Source organism: Poecile atricapillus, chromosome 7 (assembly GCF_030490865.1).
Source record: "Poecile atricapillus isolate bPoeAtr1 chromosome 7, bPoeAtr1.hap1, whole genome shotgun sequence".
Taxonomy (NCBI): Eukaryota; Metazoa; Chordata; class Aves; order Passeriformes; family Paridae; genus Poecile; species Poecile atricapillus.
The window spans coordinates 6,595,746-6,608,602 of record NC_081255.1 but is presented as its reverse complement, the minus strand read 5'-3'; the positions used below and the strand labels follow the sequence as shown (position 1 = coordinate 6,608,602).

General features: G+C 43.3%; 1 protein-coding gene across 3 annotated transcripts in view; it reads left to right on the top strand.

Annotated features, from left to right (window-relative positions):
* Positions 1-12,857, top strand: part of COP1 (COP1 E3 ubiquitin ligase) — a 124,303-nt gene that overhangs the window by 85,149 nt on the left and 26,297 nt on the right. For all 3 annotated transcript variants that reach the window (XM_058842794.1, XM_058842793.1, XM_058842795.1), the window contains 3 exons: positions 2,142-2,259; positions 6,044-6,168; positions 7,259-7,419. In XM_058842794.1, coding sequence (XP_058698777.1) covers positions 2,142-2,259; positions 6,044-6,168; positions 7,259-7,419 — 404 coding nt within the window. The remainder of the gene's footprint in view (positions 1-2,141; positions 2,260-6,043; positions 6,169-7,258; positions 7,420-12,857) is intronic.

The window sequence follows — 12,857 nt, the reverse complement described above, 5'->3', positions numbered from 1 at the left end:
GGCTTTGAGCTGTTTACTGGGATATTTGGAAGGTGAATGCAACTTCGTGGCTTTGCTCTGTAAATAGACTTGTCTGCCCTGCTATGGCTCTCTCTTCCCTGCATTGCTCCAGCTGCTCACATGCAGCCATCTGCAGGTATCCCTTTCCCTGCCACTTTCTTGAAGGATAAAATCTGGTGCTCAAAAAGGTGCTCTAATGATGGGCCAGTGTTGAAACTGTAAGCAAAAATAGACTTGAAAGGCTTATCCAGTAACTGATTCCTAATAAAATGCCCTGCTAGAATCATTCTGCTCATTAAAATAACAATTGCCAGTTAACTGTTTCATAGCTCCCACAGGTCTGCTGGATAGATGAAAAACTGTGCAGTTTCTTGGCTCCAGCTTTCAGAGAAGTATAAGAGACCAAGATGCCCAAATTTTGTTAGAATGTTAATGCTTCATTCAAAGTCCCTTAGAAAATTAACCCATTTTGCAATAAGCCTGTTGCACCATCACGTTGCTCTACAGCTAATTAAAATACCCCAGTGGTAGGAGCACACTGGGATTTTGGTTGTTTGGAGGTTTAATATTTCAGAGGTGAAAAACACAGGAGCTGTTTGAAAGCATGCTTGGGGCACAGCAGCCTCAGTGCTGATAGTAAGGGGTGCAATAGCTGCTGGCTTTCAACATAAGAGTAATTTGGCAGTGTGTAAGTAGTGGAGAAAACTTGGTGTGGCTGCTTGGAGCATCTGCTTTTACACCTTGAGGAGCAGAAGAGCCAGAAATCCTTACCCAGAGAGACTTCTGAGCTGGTCATCTGCAGAGAGTAAGGTGATGGAAACAGGGAGAGGGGAGGGTGATTTGCCTGCAGACCTGGTTTTCTTGAAGGTATTTCTGACACAGTCCCCACTCCATCCTGCCATGGCCACCAATTTGTTGCTTAATCTGGAGGAGGAGCTCCCCTTGCTGGCCCAATGGTGGTTGCAGTAACTTGATTGATGTAAACCTGGTTATCTCTCAAACCATGTGGGATTTTGAGACAGCACCAGCTTGAAATGCTCTGCAAATATAATAATAGCTGTAGCTATTGGCATTTAAATTAATTTATATGTAATCTTTGTGATAAGCTTCCACCAGTATGATGTTATTTCAGTGGGAAGAGGGTCAGAGCAGATTTCAGCTGATGTCTGGGGTATCACAAGTTGCTTGGTAAGAGAGATGTCCAGCTTGGTTTCCTTGTGTGGCCTTTCCTCCCTGTGCTTCCAGATTAGCAAGGGGTAATTAAATGAAATTCAACATTAAAGATGGAAAGTTGGGAAGGAAGAAGTTTATTAACCTTTTTGAGCTGGAAGGAGCACTGGGAGGGTATTTGGGGCTTGGGTCTTGTGAGGTTTTCTCTTCTTGTTTTTCTGGTTTCTTGGGAATTGACATTTAGTTGTGTAGAAAAGCAAGCGTATCGCTAATTCTGCTGTGATCCCTTTTATATGGTTGTGGCACTGGGGCACATCTGTGAATTAAATCTTAAAATGAGCTGGAATTTAGTCTGTTCCCTCATTAGCAGAAATGCTAATTCTTTCTTGATTGGTAATGAAGTCAGAGGAGAGAAGCAAAAAACAAAGATAGGAAGGTTATCCACCCAGAAGCAAGCATGACATACTTCATCCTGCTTTTCCACAATCCAGTTTAATAGCAGACTTGAATTTTTACCCTGGAGTTCTTTAACAGTTTTCCAAGAGGGGACGGCTTGAGGAAGGAAAAGAAGGAGGCTGGGAATTAGAAACAGCAGTTGGACTGGCTGGCCAGGGGGCTGAGAAGACAGGCAGAAGAGGTGAGAGTCCTTTTAGCTGCTGCCTTGAACAGGGTCATGAGGTTTGAAGGAGGCCACATGTACAGGCACACACATATGAGTGCACCTTTTTCCCTTCCTGACCCTTTGAAAAGGGAGCAGGGACCCTTGTAGAACGAATTTTGGGGCTGTTTTAGGAAGCCTGCTTTAAACACTCTTTTGCTGTAGTACAGATTGTTTATCCTAGATGGGGCTTGAAGTGAGATGTGGAGGCTGCAGGCAGGATTGTGATTATTGTAATGCTGTGATTATTACAGGTCTTATGAGTCCTTCCCAAGTGATTGAATTTTTTTCCCCTTTTCCTCCTGGTTTCCAGATCACTGTGTTCACTACTACGACCTTCGCAACACTAAGCAGCCCATCATGGTGTTCAAAGGGCATCGCAAGGCTGTCTCCTATGCAAAATTTGTGAGCGGGGAGGAAATCGTCTCTGCGTAAGTGTTGCCTTTTATGTAGGCTACAAACTGTGTAGCCCTCGCTTCTCAGTGCTCTTCAGGGCTGTTGAATGAGTTCACCTGTGTGGGTGGCTGCTCTCACAGGCTGCTGTGCTTTTGGGAAGCAGATCATTGCTTTTCTCTAAGTCAAAAATAGAAATTCATTCCTGTGTCACTTGGCTGTGCTCTGTCTTGTGGAGCTAAAATGCTTAAGAGGAATATGAAGACAACTGGATGTGGCTCCTGTGATGACTTTGGGAAGCTGCAGGTGGACTTTCCTCTCACTGTGTGCACTGAGGATGCTCCTGACCAGAGCTCTGTGATAGAGAAAGCTCTTGGCAGAGCCCTGGGGATAATAATCTGCAGTAAAGCACAACTGATGAGTGACAGAAGTGATCAAATAGTACTGCTATGTATATGGTCTGAAGAGGAGGTTTAGCCACATCCTGAAAGCAGCTCAAGTAGGACTGACTGTTTGATCTGTTCTATGGTAATTTATTATCTGCTTTGTGAAAGCCCTTTCTTGTCTTGTATTTGGGTTAGAAAGTGGACAAAGAGAAGCTGTGTTTCGTGACTCTAATAGCATGCCACCATAAGATCTGCTATGGAGGTCATGAGGAACAATATTCTCCAGCTTCTGTTCAGGCCAGATGTGGCTGCCCCAAAGCCAGATGTGGCTGCCTCTCACCTAGATAGGTTTTCAGTCACATGGGAATGGATGTGTCAGATAATTGGCAATGACTGGCTACAGACCTCTTCTCCTGAACCCCTCTTACCTAATGGGGAAGGTGAGGGGCTGCAGGGGAATGCTTGATCTCAACACATTCGTGTCTAACATCTGAGAGCAGCAGGGATAGTTCACAGAGGTAGATCTAATCCCAGGAAGTATGCCTGCTACCTTGTGCTGAGCCAGTGGTTATCCAGCTTGATTCTGTTTTTATACAGTGAAACAGAGCATTTTAAGGTGTTTTCAGGTTGCAAGGGAGTTACTCTGAGCTGAGCTGCATGATGGAGGATTCCCTGGTGGCTTCTGGTACTGCTTATATTTAATCAGCTTCTCTCTTCCTACTTCTATTAACATTATAACTCTATAAGGCTGCAAATTCATATGTGGAACAGAGAGAAAATTAAATTTAATGCTTTGAACCAAATCTCTGTTAGAGAAAGTGTTTAATAGAAACAGGAGGAGGCTGGGAATGTTTTACAGCCATAATCAAGTGGAGCATCATTTATGGGATGTTTTAGGACAGAACTGCCCTGTTCTGCTTTGGCCAGCATTCTGAGAAAGCATCTCCCAAAGTTCTGAGAGGAGTTACCAATAGAGCTGTTAGAGCTGTCAGACTTGGACAGGCAGCAGCAGGGTGAGGGCACCAACCGAAGAGTCCACCTACCTTCTTGTGTGTGAACAGGGAGAAATGTCAGTGCAGATTATTTTTCCTGCCTTTCCTTTTTGCAGACTTGGTAGAGGCAACAGCAGTAGTGATTCTCAAAAATCAGGCACTGATTTAAGAAAAAAATTATATGTGTATTCAGATTCTCTAGATTTCTAGCTAAAGCTGTTTTATGGATTGCATTGATTTTTTTTGCCTTGTAGAGATAGGTTTTGACCTCAAGGGTGTTCAGAACTGCCTGGTATTTAGCACAACACATTGATTACAGTGCTGATTTACAGAGACACAGATTTAACAGAGCAGCACATCCAAGATGTTTTTTTGGAGAGGATATGAAACCAGAAGAGCGGTGTAACACCACCAGGATCAATGGCCTTTGTCTCTCCTTGCAGTTCAAGGGTGGATAGCTTTCTTCTGTCATGGCATGCTTATCCTAAGCAGTGTAAACATGGCTAGAGCTTGATGGGAATTCATTAACAGAAAAAACTTTCCATTAGTAATAGACTTAAGTGTTTTTATTTTAATGAAGACACCTAGTAGGTATGCCAATAAAATGTAAAGGTTAAGTGCCTATGTATCTGAGGTCTTCTTGATGGGAAGCTAAGAGCAGCAGCTGTCATAGGAGTCTGACAGCTTGTGGACCAGGGATTAGTCTTTTGCTGCTTTTTCCTGGCTGCAGGAAAGTTTAGTTTCCAGGCAACTCTGATGCTTTTAAAAGCAGCATTTTAAAAATACAGCTGTCCTAATAGCACAGAAAGCACCTGCCTGTACTTGTGGGCCAAAAAAAGCAGGAATATACACCTTTTTGCCTTTTCTGAGCTGTTCCTCTCAGAGTAAGGACAAGGGAAGGGAGAATGAGCAGCAGTGTAGGGCAGGGACAGATGTGGAACAAGCACCAGGCAGAGAAGCTGAATGCTCTGTTTTGGGCCTCCCATCTCAGCCTGGGGTTAGGAATGCACTCCTGCTTAAGTCACAGTATTACAGATAAAATTCATACCTTCTTTCTGGTCTGACCTCATACTAACTAGTAATACTGACTAACAAATCTTGCTGCAGCTCCCTTATCGCTCCTTTGTCATTCCAGCTGTCATTGAGGACTGAGATAAGCTTTTTTGCAGGATAGCACAAGGTGCATCTCTCCTCTTTTGTGCTATATTTTTAGGTAAATGGGACACTGGTGCAAGGCTAATGTCTTACATCATTGGTAATATTTGATGGATGTTGTGTGATTTGAGTTTTTTCCTTTCAGCTCTAAATATTCAGGGAGCAGCAAGGTTGGTGATGTGACCTATGTGGGGGAGCTTGGCCTGCTTCCCCTCCCTCCCAGCCAGGAGGCTGACAGGTCCTGCTCCCAATCTCTTTCAAATTTAGGGATCAGAACAGCACTATCCCTTTCTTTAAAACGTCTTCATGGGGTTTCAGTTCCACCATTTCACCATTTGTTCCCCAACTGTGTATCTCAGTGAGTGCCAGAATACCAGAGCCATGTAAGCTGTGATTGCTAGGAAATAATGCCTGTGGAGTGAGAGATTACGTTCGTGTCTCTTCAGCTTTAGGGGAAGAAATTAATCCTATATCTCCTGGAAATGTGGGATCTTCCTATTTGAGGTCTGCCAGGCAGCAGAGATTACTAACCCCAAAGGCAAAATGTTCTCTCACAGTAAACAGAAAAACATTTTGAAGGCAGGAATATTTGCATAGAAATCAACGATTGTGATTTAATTTCAACATATTTTGTATATTTTGAAAAGTAATATTTAGCTTTCCCTGACAAGGGGGAAAAAGTAGAAACTTGACTTCTGTATCCAGAACTATATGCAGTCTTGATTACACATGAGAAAAACAGATTTAATTTTAACAGCAACTCTGAGCCCCCATAGGTTTTTCTGTGCTGCTGCTTGATATTGGGCAGGAGGAGGAGAATGTGCTTCAGGGCACCTGGGGAGTGAGGAGACTGCTTCCTACCCTAGCCCTGGAAAGACATGAATGAGAACTGCAGCTGGCACAGAGAAGGGAACAGATTTTAGTCATGCTGTAAAGGTTTAAAATATAAATAACTTCGGTGTGTTTTGGATCTGTGAGGGTCTGGAGGGAGGCAGTGATAGCCCAAAGGCCATACAGTTCAGTGGAGGACTCTGCAATTGAGAGGAGAAAGGAAGAGTAATACTTCAGGGAAGTTTTTATTCAAACATCTAATGTGTTTTGACAGGCTTTTAAAATAAGGTGATATCTTTCTGAGCTCAAGCTGAGCTGCATATGATTGAAAGTGGGATAAATCTCTTGTGCACTAAGGCTTCCTACATTTACCTTGTCATTGCAGTGTTGAGGAGCAGGGTGGCCAGGGAGGAGTTCCTGCCATATGGCAGCAGGGTAAATTTAAGTATTGTTTTCAGGTCAACAGACAGCCAGCTGAAGCTGTGGAACGTAGGGAAGCCTCACTGCTTGCGCTCCTTCAAGGGTCACATCAACGAGAAGAACTTCGTAGGGCTTGCATCCAATGGAGACTACATTGCCTGTGGTGAGTAGAGCAGCCCCCCTGACATGCTAACAGGATTCCTCAGAGCTGGGGCCTCACCAGTTGCAAAGCACACCACCACTTGTGCTATTTAGCTGCATGGGCTTCTTAATAGAAAATTTTTCTGATCTTCCACGCTCCTTCCCCTCCCAGGGAATGGCATTGGCAGTCCTGACCTCCAGGGGGTCTATAGATGGTTTTCTTCCATTGCAGATGGAAGAACAGCATTGCAGCTGTTTGTGCTTGATGATTCAGCCTTGCTGTCATCAAAATCAACTACTAATGTCATTGCTGTTGATATAAATTATGTCTTTCAAGATTAACAATTGGCACATCTTCATACATCACCAGTAGGCTGGGCCACGCACTTGTCACTTAGTATGGCATTCTACATGGTGAAGTAAATACTGCCCACATTGCAAACAGCTCCTCAGAAGACTGAATCAATAGTTACCCCTGTGGCTGTCCTGTCCTTTCACTGCTTAAGCCAGACTGTTGAAGCCCTGTAAATCCACAGCTCCTGCTGGGAAGGCAGTGACAGGCTGATAGCTGTGGGTGAGCAGGAGGACAGCTGTGCCAGCACTTGAAGGGAGGACCTTAGCTTGTGTGTTCTCTGATTGCTGTGCAGCTTGCAAGGCAGAAATTGGGATGTATTTCTAAATAAAGCCTGTGCAGTCTAGTCTCTCTTGCTTAAACCTCCACAGACCAAATTGTCATACGTGATTATGGCAGGCAAAACTTGATAGTGCTACCTGCCTTTGAGCAGGCTGGATGTAGTGACGATTCATGTGGTAGTGCAGATGCTCTGCTCAAAATGCTTTGCTCTGAGGAAATTGTGGAATGTTCTTGGAATCCTGTATGTTTTGCAGGTGTGCTGCACACTGCAGTTGTCTTGTGATAAAACCCCGTTCTATTATTAAGTGTGATGGAAGTTTGCTGTGGAGCACTTCCAGCTACCAGGGCACCATGAGCACGATGGTAACTACAAGGAAATGTATGGGCTTGTCTTAAGCAGTGAAAGAGCTAAGAACCCTTATTTTTGTTTGTCTTTCCAGAACCTAATCTTGTATACTTATATTTTTTTTATTTCTAGGAAGTGAAAATAATTCCCTTTACTTATACTATAAGGGCCTCTCAAAGACACTGCTGACATTCAAGTTTGATACAGTCAAAAGTGTCCTGGACAAGGACCGGAAAGAAGATGACACAAATGAGTTTGTGAGCGCTGTGTGCTGGAGGGCACTTCCAGATGGGGTAAGCTTTCTGCTTGGGTGCAGAAGGAATGCTTCCTGCTTTCTCACAAAATAGCCTTGCTGAGGGTTTGAGTGTGCTCAGTATTTTCCTGTTCATGGGAAAAGTAAGGGTACTTGTAGGTCATTGTGAGAACCTTGACGATTTGCAGGGTAACTGAAATGCTGGGGGAGAAGAGGCTGCTGTGATCTTACCTCTTCCACCTGGGTATTTGAATTCCTCTATATGGCATCTGAAATCCCAAGGGCAGAATTGTATTTCTTGCACTTGATGGCTTTTGTGGGTGCATTAAGTGGAGGTTTTGTTGTTTTAATGATTGTGCCTGCAGATACTCACTGTGGAGCATGTCTCAGTGTTCCTGTGTCTCTCTGGGTTTGCTCATTGGAACACAGCCTTTGTGTTTAGATGAGTAGATGTGTAAAGGAGGTGAGTGCAGGCTGCAGTCACCTGAGTGGCTGTTCCAGTGGCACTGAATTCACATCCCTAGCATATGTACTAATGTGGCAGACAGACCTGATGCAGCTTTTATGACTGTGGCCTTTCAGAATGAGGCTGCTCTGGAGAACAAAATGCTGCTTTTGAACTCAGAGTGCTCTTGAAAAGCTTGCATTAAAAAAAATGGTGCAAGTAACTCTTGTATGTACAGTGTTTTCAGATCAGATACTTGAAGGGACCTGTTGGGAAGAAGCAAAAAGGAGTTGATTTTAACTTCAGTCTTGCAAGTAGATGAATTGAAATGTTGTGCAATTGCTGTCCTGAGATGTCATATTCACAAAGACAGCGTCTACCAATCTGCGTTCTGTGTGTAGACACTTCCCCAACACCGAGATTCATTTGGCACTGACATAAACTCACTTCAGATGGACACTTCTGAGTCAAAACCAGAATAAACCCACATGTCTGGAACTGCCCTTTGTGTTTAAAAGTAGGAAGTGGGCTGCTGTGGTTTGAACAGGGGCATGAGAGTCAGTGATTTGGATCACCAGCTTCTTTCTGGCTGGGGACTTAGGAGGGCTTGGTATACGTGTCTCAGGTGAAGAGTGGCTGTTGTAAGTTAGGTAATTTGTCTTTCTGCTGAATAAAAACATGCTGTGGGAACCTGTGTGTCCAGAAATGCCTTTCCTTGAGGTGCCTTCACATCAGTGTTTGGATTGTCTTGCCCACCATTCTTCTGGTTGTCTCTTCTACAGGCACTAACAGAGATATCTCACCCCTGGGGTTGTGTCTGTTGCTGTCCACTCTTAGCAGTCTTTTCTCTGATAAATGTGCTCTGATAGACCTTCTGCTGAAGTGGCTGAGAAACTTCTAAGCAGTCACCAAGGGCTGTCAAGCAATTCTTCATAATCAGGATGAAAAATACTATACAAAAATGTAATAATTAAATCAGGCCCGTCAAGATCGCACCAAATAATGTTCAGGCTTCACTCCATTAAGCAGCATTCAGAATCCATTGCTGTTCTGGTCTTTTTTTTTTTTTCCCTTCAGCATTCGTCTGCTTTTCCCTGGGCTTCTAAATGAGCCTGTTTCTCCTGTGGCAGCCCCAGTACCTTGCTCTAGCTTTTAAAGACAGCAGCAAAAAGCTGCCTGTGGGTGGCTTTTGCCACTGCCTGTGGTACATACCAAGCAAGCAGCCTCGCTTGCTTCTGCCAAGAGTCCTCAATGTTTCCTTGCACCAAATCTTTTCACAGATCCAGCTGCACATTTCTCTTCTTTTCTACTGGTGCAGCGATCCCCTCTGACCTAATTGAGACTTTGCTCATGTTCTTAGGAAATTAAATTACCGCACAGCCAAAGTTCAGTTATGTCCACGAAGTCTTACTCAAATGATGAAACTCTCCTGTTCTTCAGTTTGATAATGTATCTTCAATTTGCCATGAATTTTTTTCAAATGGGCTTTGCATATACAGGCTTCCCTAAGAGCTGACTTTTTTTTTTTTTCTGATGCTGGGCTGAACCAGAGAAGGCCTGTGCCTCAAAGTGTTGTCATTATCTGCAGGATTTGGGGAACCCACAGCCTATTTCTGGCTTTATTACAATTTTGATCCTGGGTGAGTCACTCTGTTTCCTAATTATAAGAATTATAAGAATTACCACACATACCTCTCAGCACTGGCTGTGATCCCACCTGCTCTGCTGCAGGACTGGGTGTGTGGAAGCAGCTCCAGGCCAGCAGCTGTGCAGAGCCCAACACTGGGGCTGGGAAAGCTGCCCCAGATCCACAGGCAGCACAGTAAGCAAGTTTTATAAAGCTGTGGGCACGCTCTTCTCCATTTCTTGCTGGGCTGGTTCAAAGCATCTTGCTCATCTCTGTGCTGTGGTCACCAGGCAGCATCTTCATTTTGTTCTTGAGGGGTGGGAGATACCAGCACAGCCTTTCCCCAGGGCTCCCCAGTGGAGCAGACTCTCGGTTTCCATACAGTGTTTCTGTCAAGGATTGTTCTTTAATTAACCTTTTGAGATGAGTAAGTTTCAGATCTGTCAGTTATCTTGGGAAGCATGAGTACATGTACTCCTTCACTTCATGCACTTAAGTGCAAAATCTCAGGTCCTAATTAAAACTTAACTAAAACTTTCAGATTAAATGTCATTGATTCTTTCTTAAATCTATTTTTATGTAATTCAAGCTTTTTCTTCCTCCTGAGCGTAAGTCAAGCTGTGCTAGTGGCCCTTGCCAGAACCTGTATTTTTATTTTTTCCCTCTGCATTGCTTTGTCTTTACTTACAAAGATGCAGAGACCTTTTGTCTGGAGCTGTCACCTGTCCAACTCAAAGGTCCAGCAGCACCTTCTTTTTTACCTGTATCAAAACTATAAAGAGGAAGAGAAATTATTCTCCCTAAGTGCTTATTAGCATTTTGCACCATGTTTACTCACTTTTCAATTTATAAAAGTGTTTAGAAATGAGCACTAGCTTGTAGGCTACTTATTCTGTTACACTCTTTGGAAAAAACAGGCAAACAAAAAGCCAGCAGGCTGACTATGAGGAAAAGCTCAGATTCATGCAGTGCTGTGTTTTGGACAAAAGCAAATAGGCTGTTGGATATTTTTTAAATAGCACCTACTTACTGTTTGTGGGGAAAACCATTTATCCCTTTTTGTTTTATGCTAAAAATTGGACAGTGTTTAAAAGAAGAGAAAGCTTCAGGATACTTTTGGCCTAAGTGACTTGATAAAAATCAGTTAGACGTGGAGATGCTTTTCAGAACATTCTCTGGACTAAATCCTTTTTAATTTCCCAAGTCAAGGATTTTATAATATACCCATGCCATCCATTTTAAACAGCTTGATTTGAATCAAGAGTCTGGTCTCGAGATTGAAAACAACAGTCTTCTATTTTAGTAGCATGTAAACAGGGGATGCTCTTGAATGCAGGGATGCTCCTGCATAGGGAAAGGAAATTACAGCAGTGGTAGCAGCTCAGTGCATTTAAGTGGGTAGAGATGTCATCTGTCTTAGAAGGGTCAGTTATGGCTGGGTATGTGGATCATAGCTGGAGGAGATTGCTTTGTACTTTGCGTTTCCCCAAGTGTCCTGCAGGATGTTTTCTCCTTCCCTAAAGGGGGCACCTTTTGTTTGGAGCTGCTCTGCCCTCATGCAGTGTTTATATGCCTCAAACGTGGTGTGTTAAGTGATTGCACCTAAAGTAGCCTTTTTCCCAGGCATGGTCAGTGTTTCTCAGAAAGAAGGTGTTGAAAGTGAAACAAAGGCTGAACCTGCTCCCAGGACAGCAAAAAGGTATTACAGCTGAACACAGAAGCAATTTGATTATGTAGATTAAGCATGGCTCAATCTATCATAATCACTGTAAAGAAGCCATTTAATTTTGTACCTGTTTGCACAAGTATTCATTACTGCTGATAAGCAGGTTACCAGGGAAGGATTTCACAAGCAGAAATGTCGAGGCTTGGATACCAGTGAGGAGATGCAGATAAGAACAGGAGACAGCCATGCAAATTAGCTTAGGTAAAGCTTTGTGTACGTTTTTTTTCTTTTGGAGGAGTAAAGAAAGAAAATCCATTAAGAGTGCTGCAGTCTTTAACCAAAGAGTGGGTGGGTGGTGGGATGTACTGGATGGGTGCAAGAGGTCTCCTGGGAGGAAGGCTGCCAGTGGTAGGTAGAAATCCATGTATGTGTTTTCTCACTTCATCACTCCTCAAAAGTAATTTAAATTTATGGAGGTCTCGAAACAGTCATCTAACCATGGGTAAGAGAAGGCAGCTCTGGAACTCCAGGCTTCAGGTCAGCTATGGGCATTGCCCTGTGATGGAAGTGAATTCATCATTAGCCCTGCATGTCTGAACTTCTCGTTGTTAATCTAAGAGGATGAAATATTCCCTTCAAATAGGTTTTTGGTGCACCTTTTCGGAAAACAAGCCTTTCTTCTGTTTATTTTTCCATTCTTCTGAACATCCAGCTTTGTTTCTTAATGATGTCTGGCTTGGATTCTTTAAATAGAAACCTGTAATTGTAGCACTTTTAAGTTAGTCACTTAATAGGGCTGCAGTCTTGTTCACTGATGAAAAGTAGCCATCCTTTGTTTCCCAGTAGTCTTATAAATGGTACACAGTGTACACAGGAGCTAGTCAGGGGCTCTTATAATTTACAATCAGCAAATTGGCTCCCTTCACAGGAATTAATTTAGCCAATACAAATTATTTCAGGAAGTGATTCATTGCCACTTTAAAGTACTAATTAATTTGGGTGACTTATGAACATTAAAAATGAAACCTCCTTTGTCATTCCCAAGTAACCGTATGCTAATTCAGTGTCATTCTTAAATAACTTGTATCTGCTGTAAATATAGATGTCTTGTAGCTTGAAGTACAAATTTCAGTGGGATTCTGGGGGGGAAACAAGTAGCACTTGATACTTCATTGTCTCTCTTGGCTGCTGAAATTTTAAAATCTCAAAATTGGTGAGAATTTTTTGACTTCCAGCTTCAACTCAGTAGTGTTTTGTTTTCACAGCATCCTCAACTTACCTGTTCAGGTGTCAGGAAATACCTAGGTAGAAACCAAAAGTTTAGGAGATAAATGTCAGCCTGCAGTGATCAGACCCCAGCTGTCCTTTGCCTGCCTCTGATACCAGCTGTGCCACAGGTTGCAGCATGAGTAGCTCCAGCCCCGGTATTTTCTGGAGGGGCATCTGCTGTTTTCTGACTTCTTTCTTTCCTAGACCTGGACTGGCCTGTAGCATTTGTGTGCAGCATCTCCCAAGCTGGTATCCTTGCAGGTTATTCTCCAGTGCAGTCCCACACCACTGCTTCATGCTGGAAGCTTCATCTTCATTCTTGTGCTGGAAATGCACAGCAGTTTATGGACAGCTGAGAAGGATCAGCTTCTCAAAAAAGCAGGATGTGGCTTTGATCAGGTTTATTCTACTGGGTTTTTTTCTACCCCACCTGAAAATCTTCAAAGGTCTCTCTCCCTCTCTGGAAAGCTG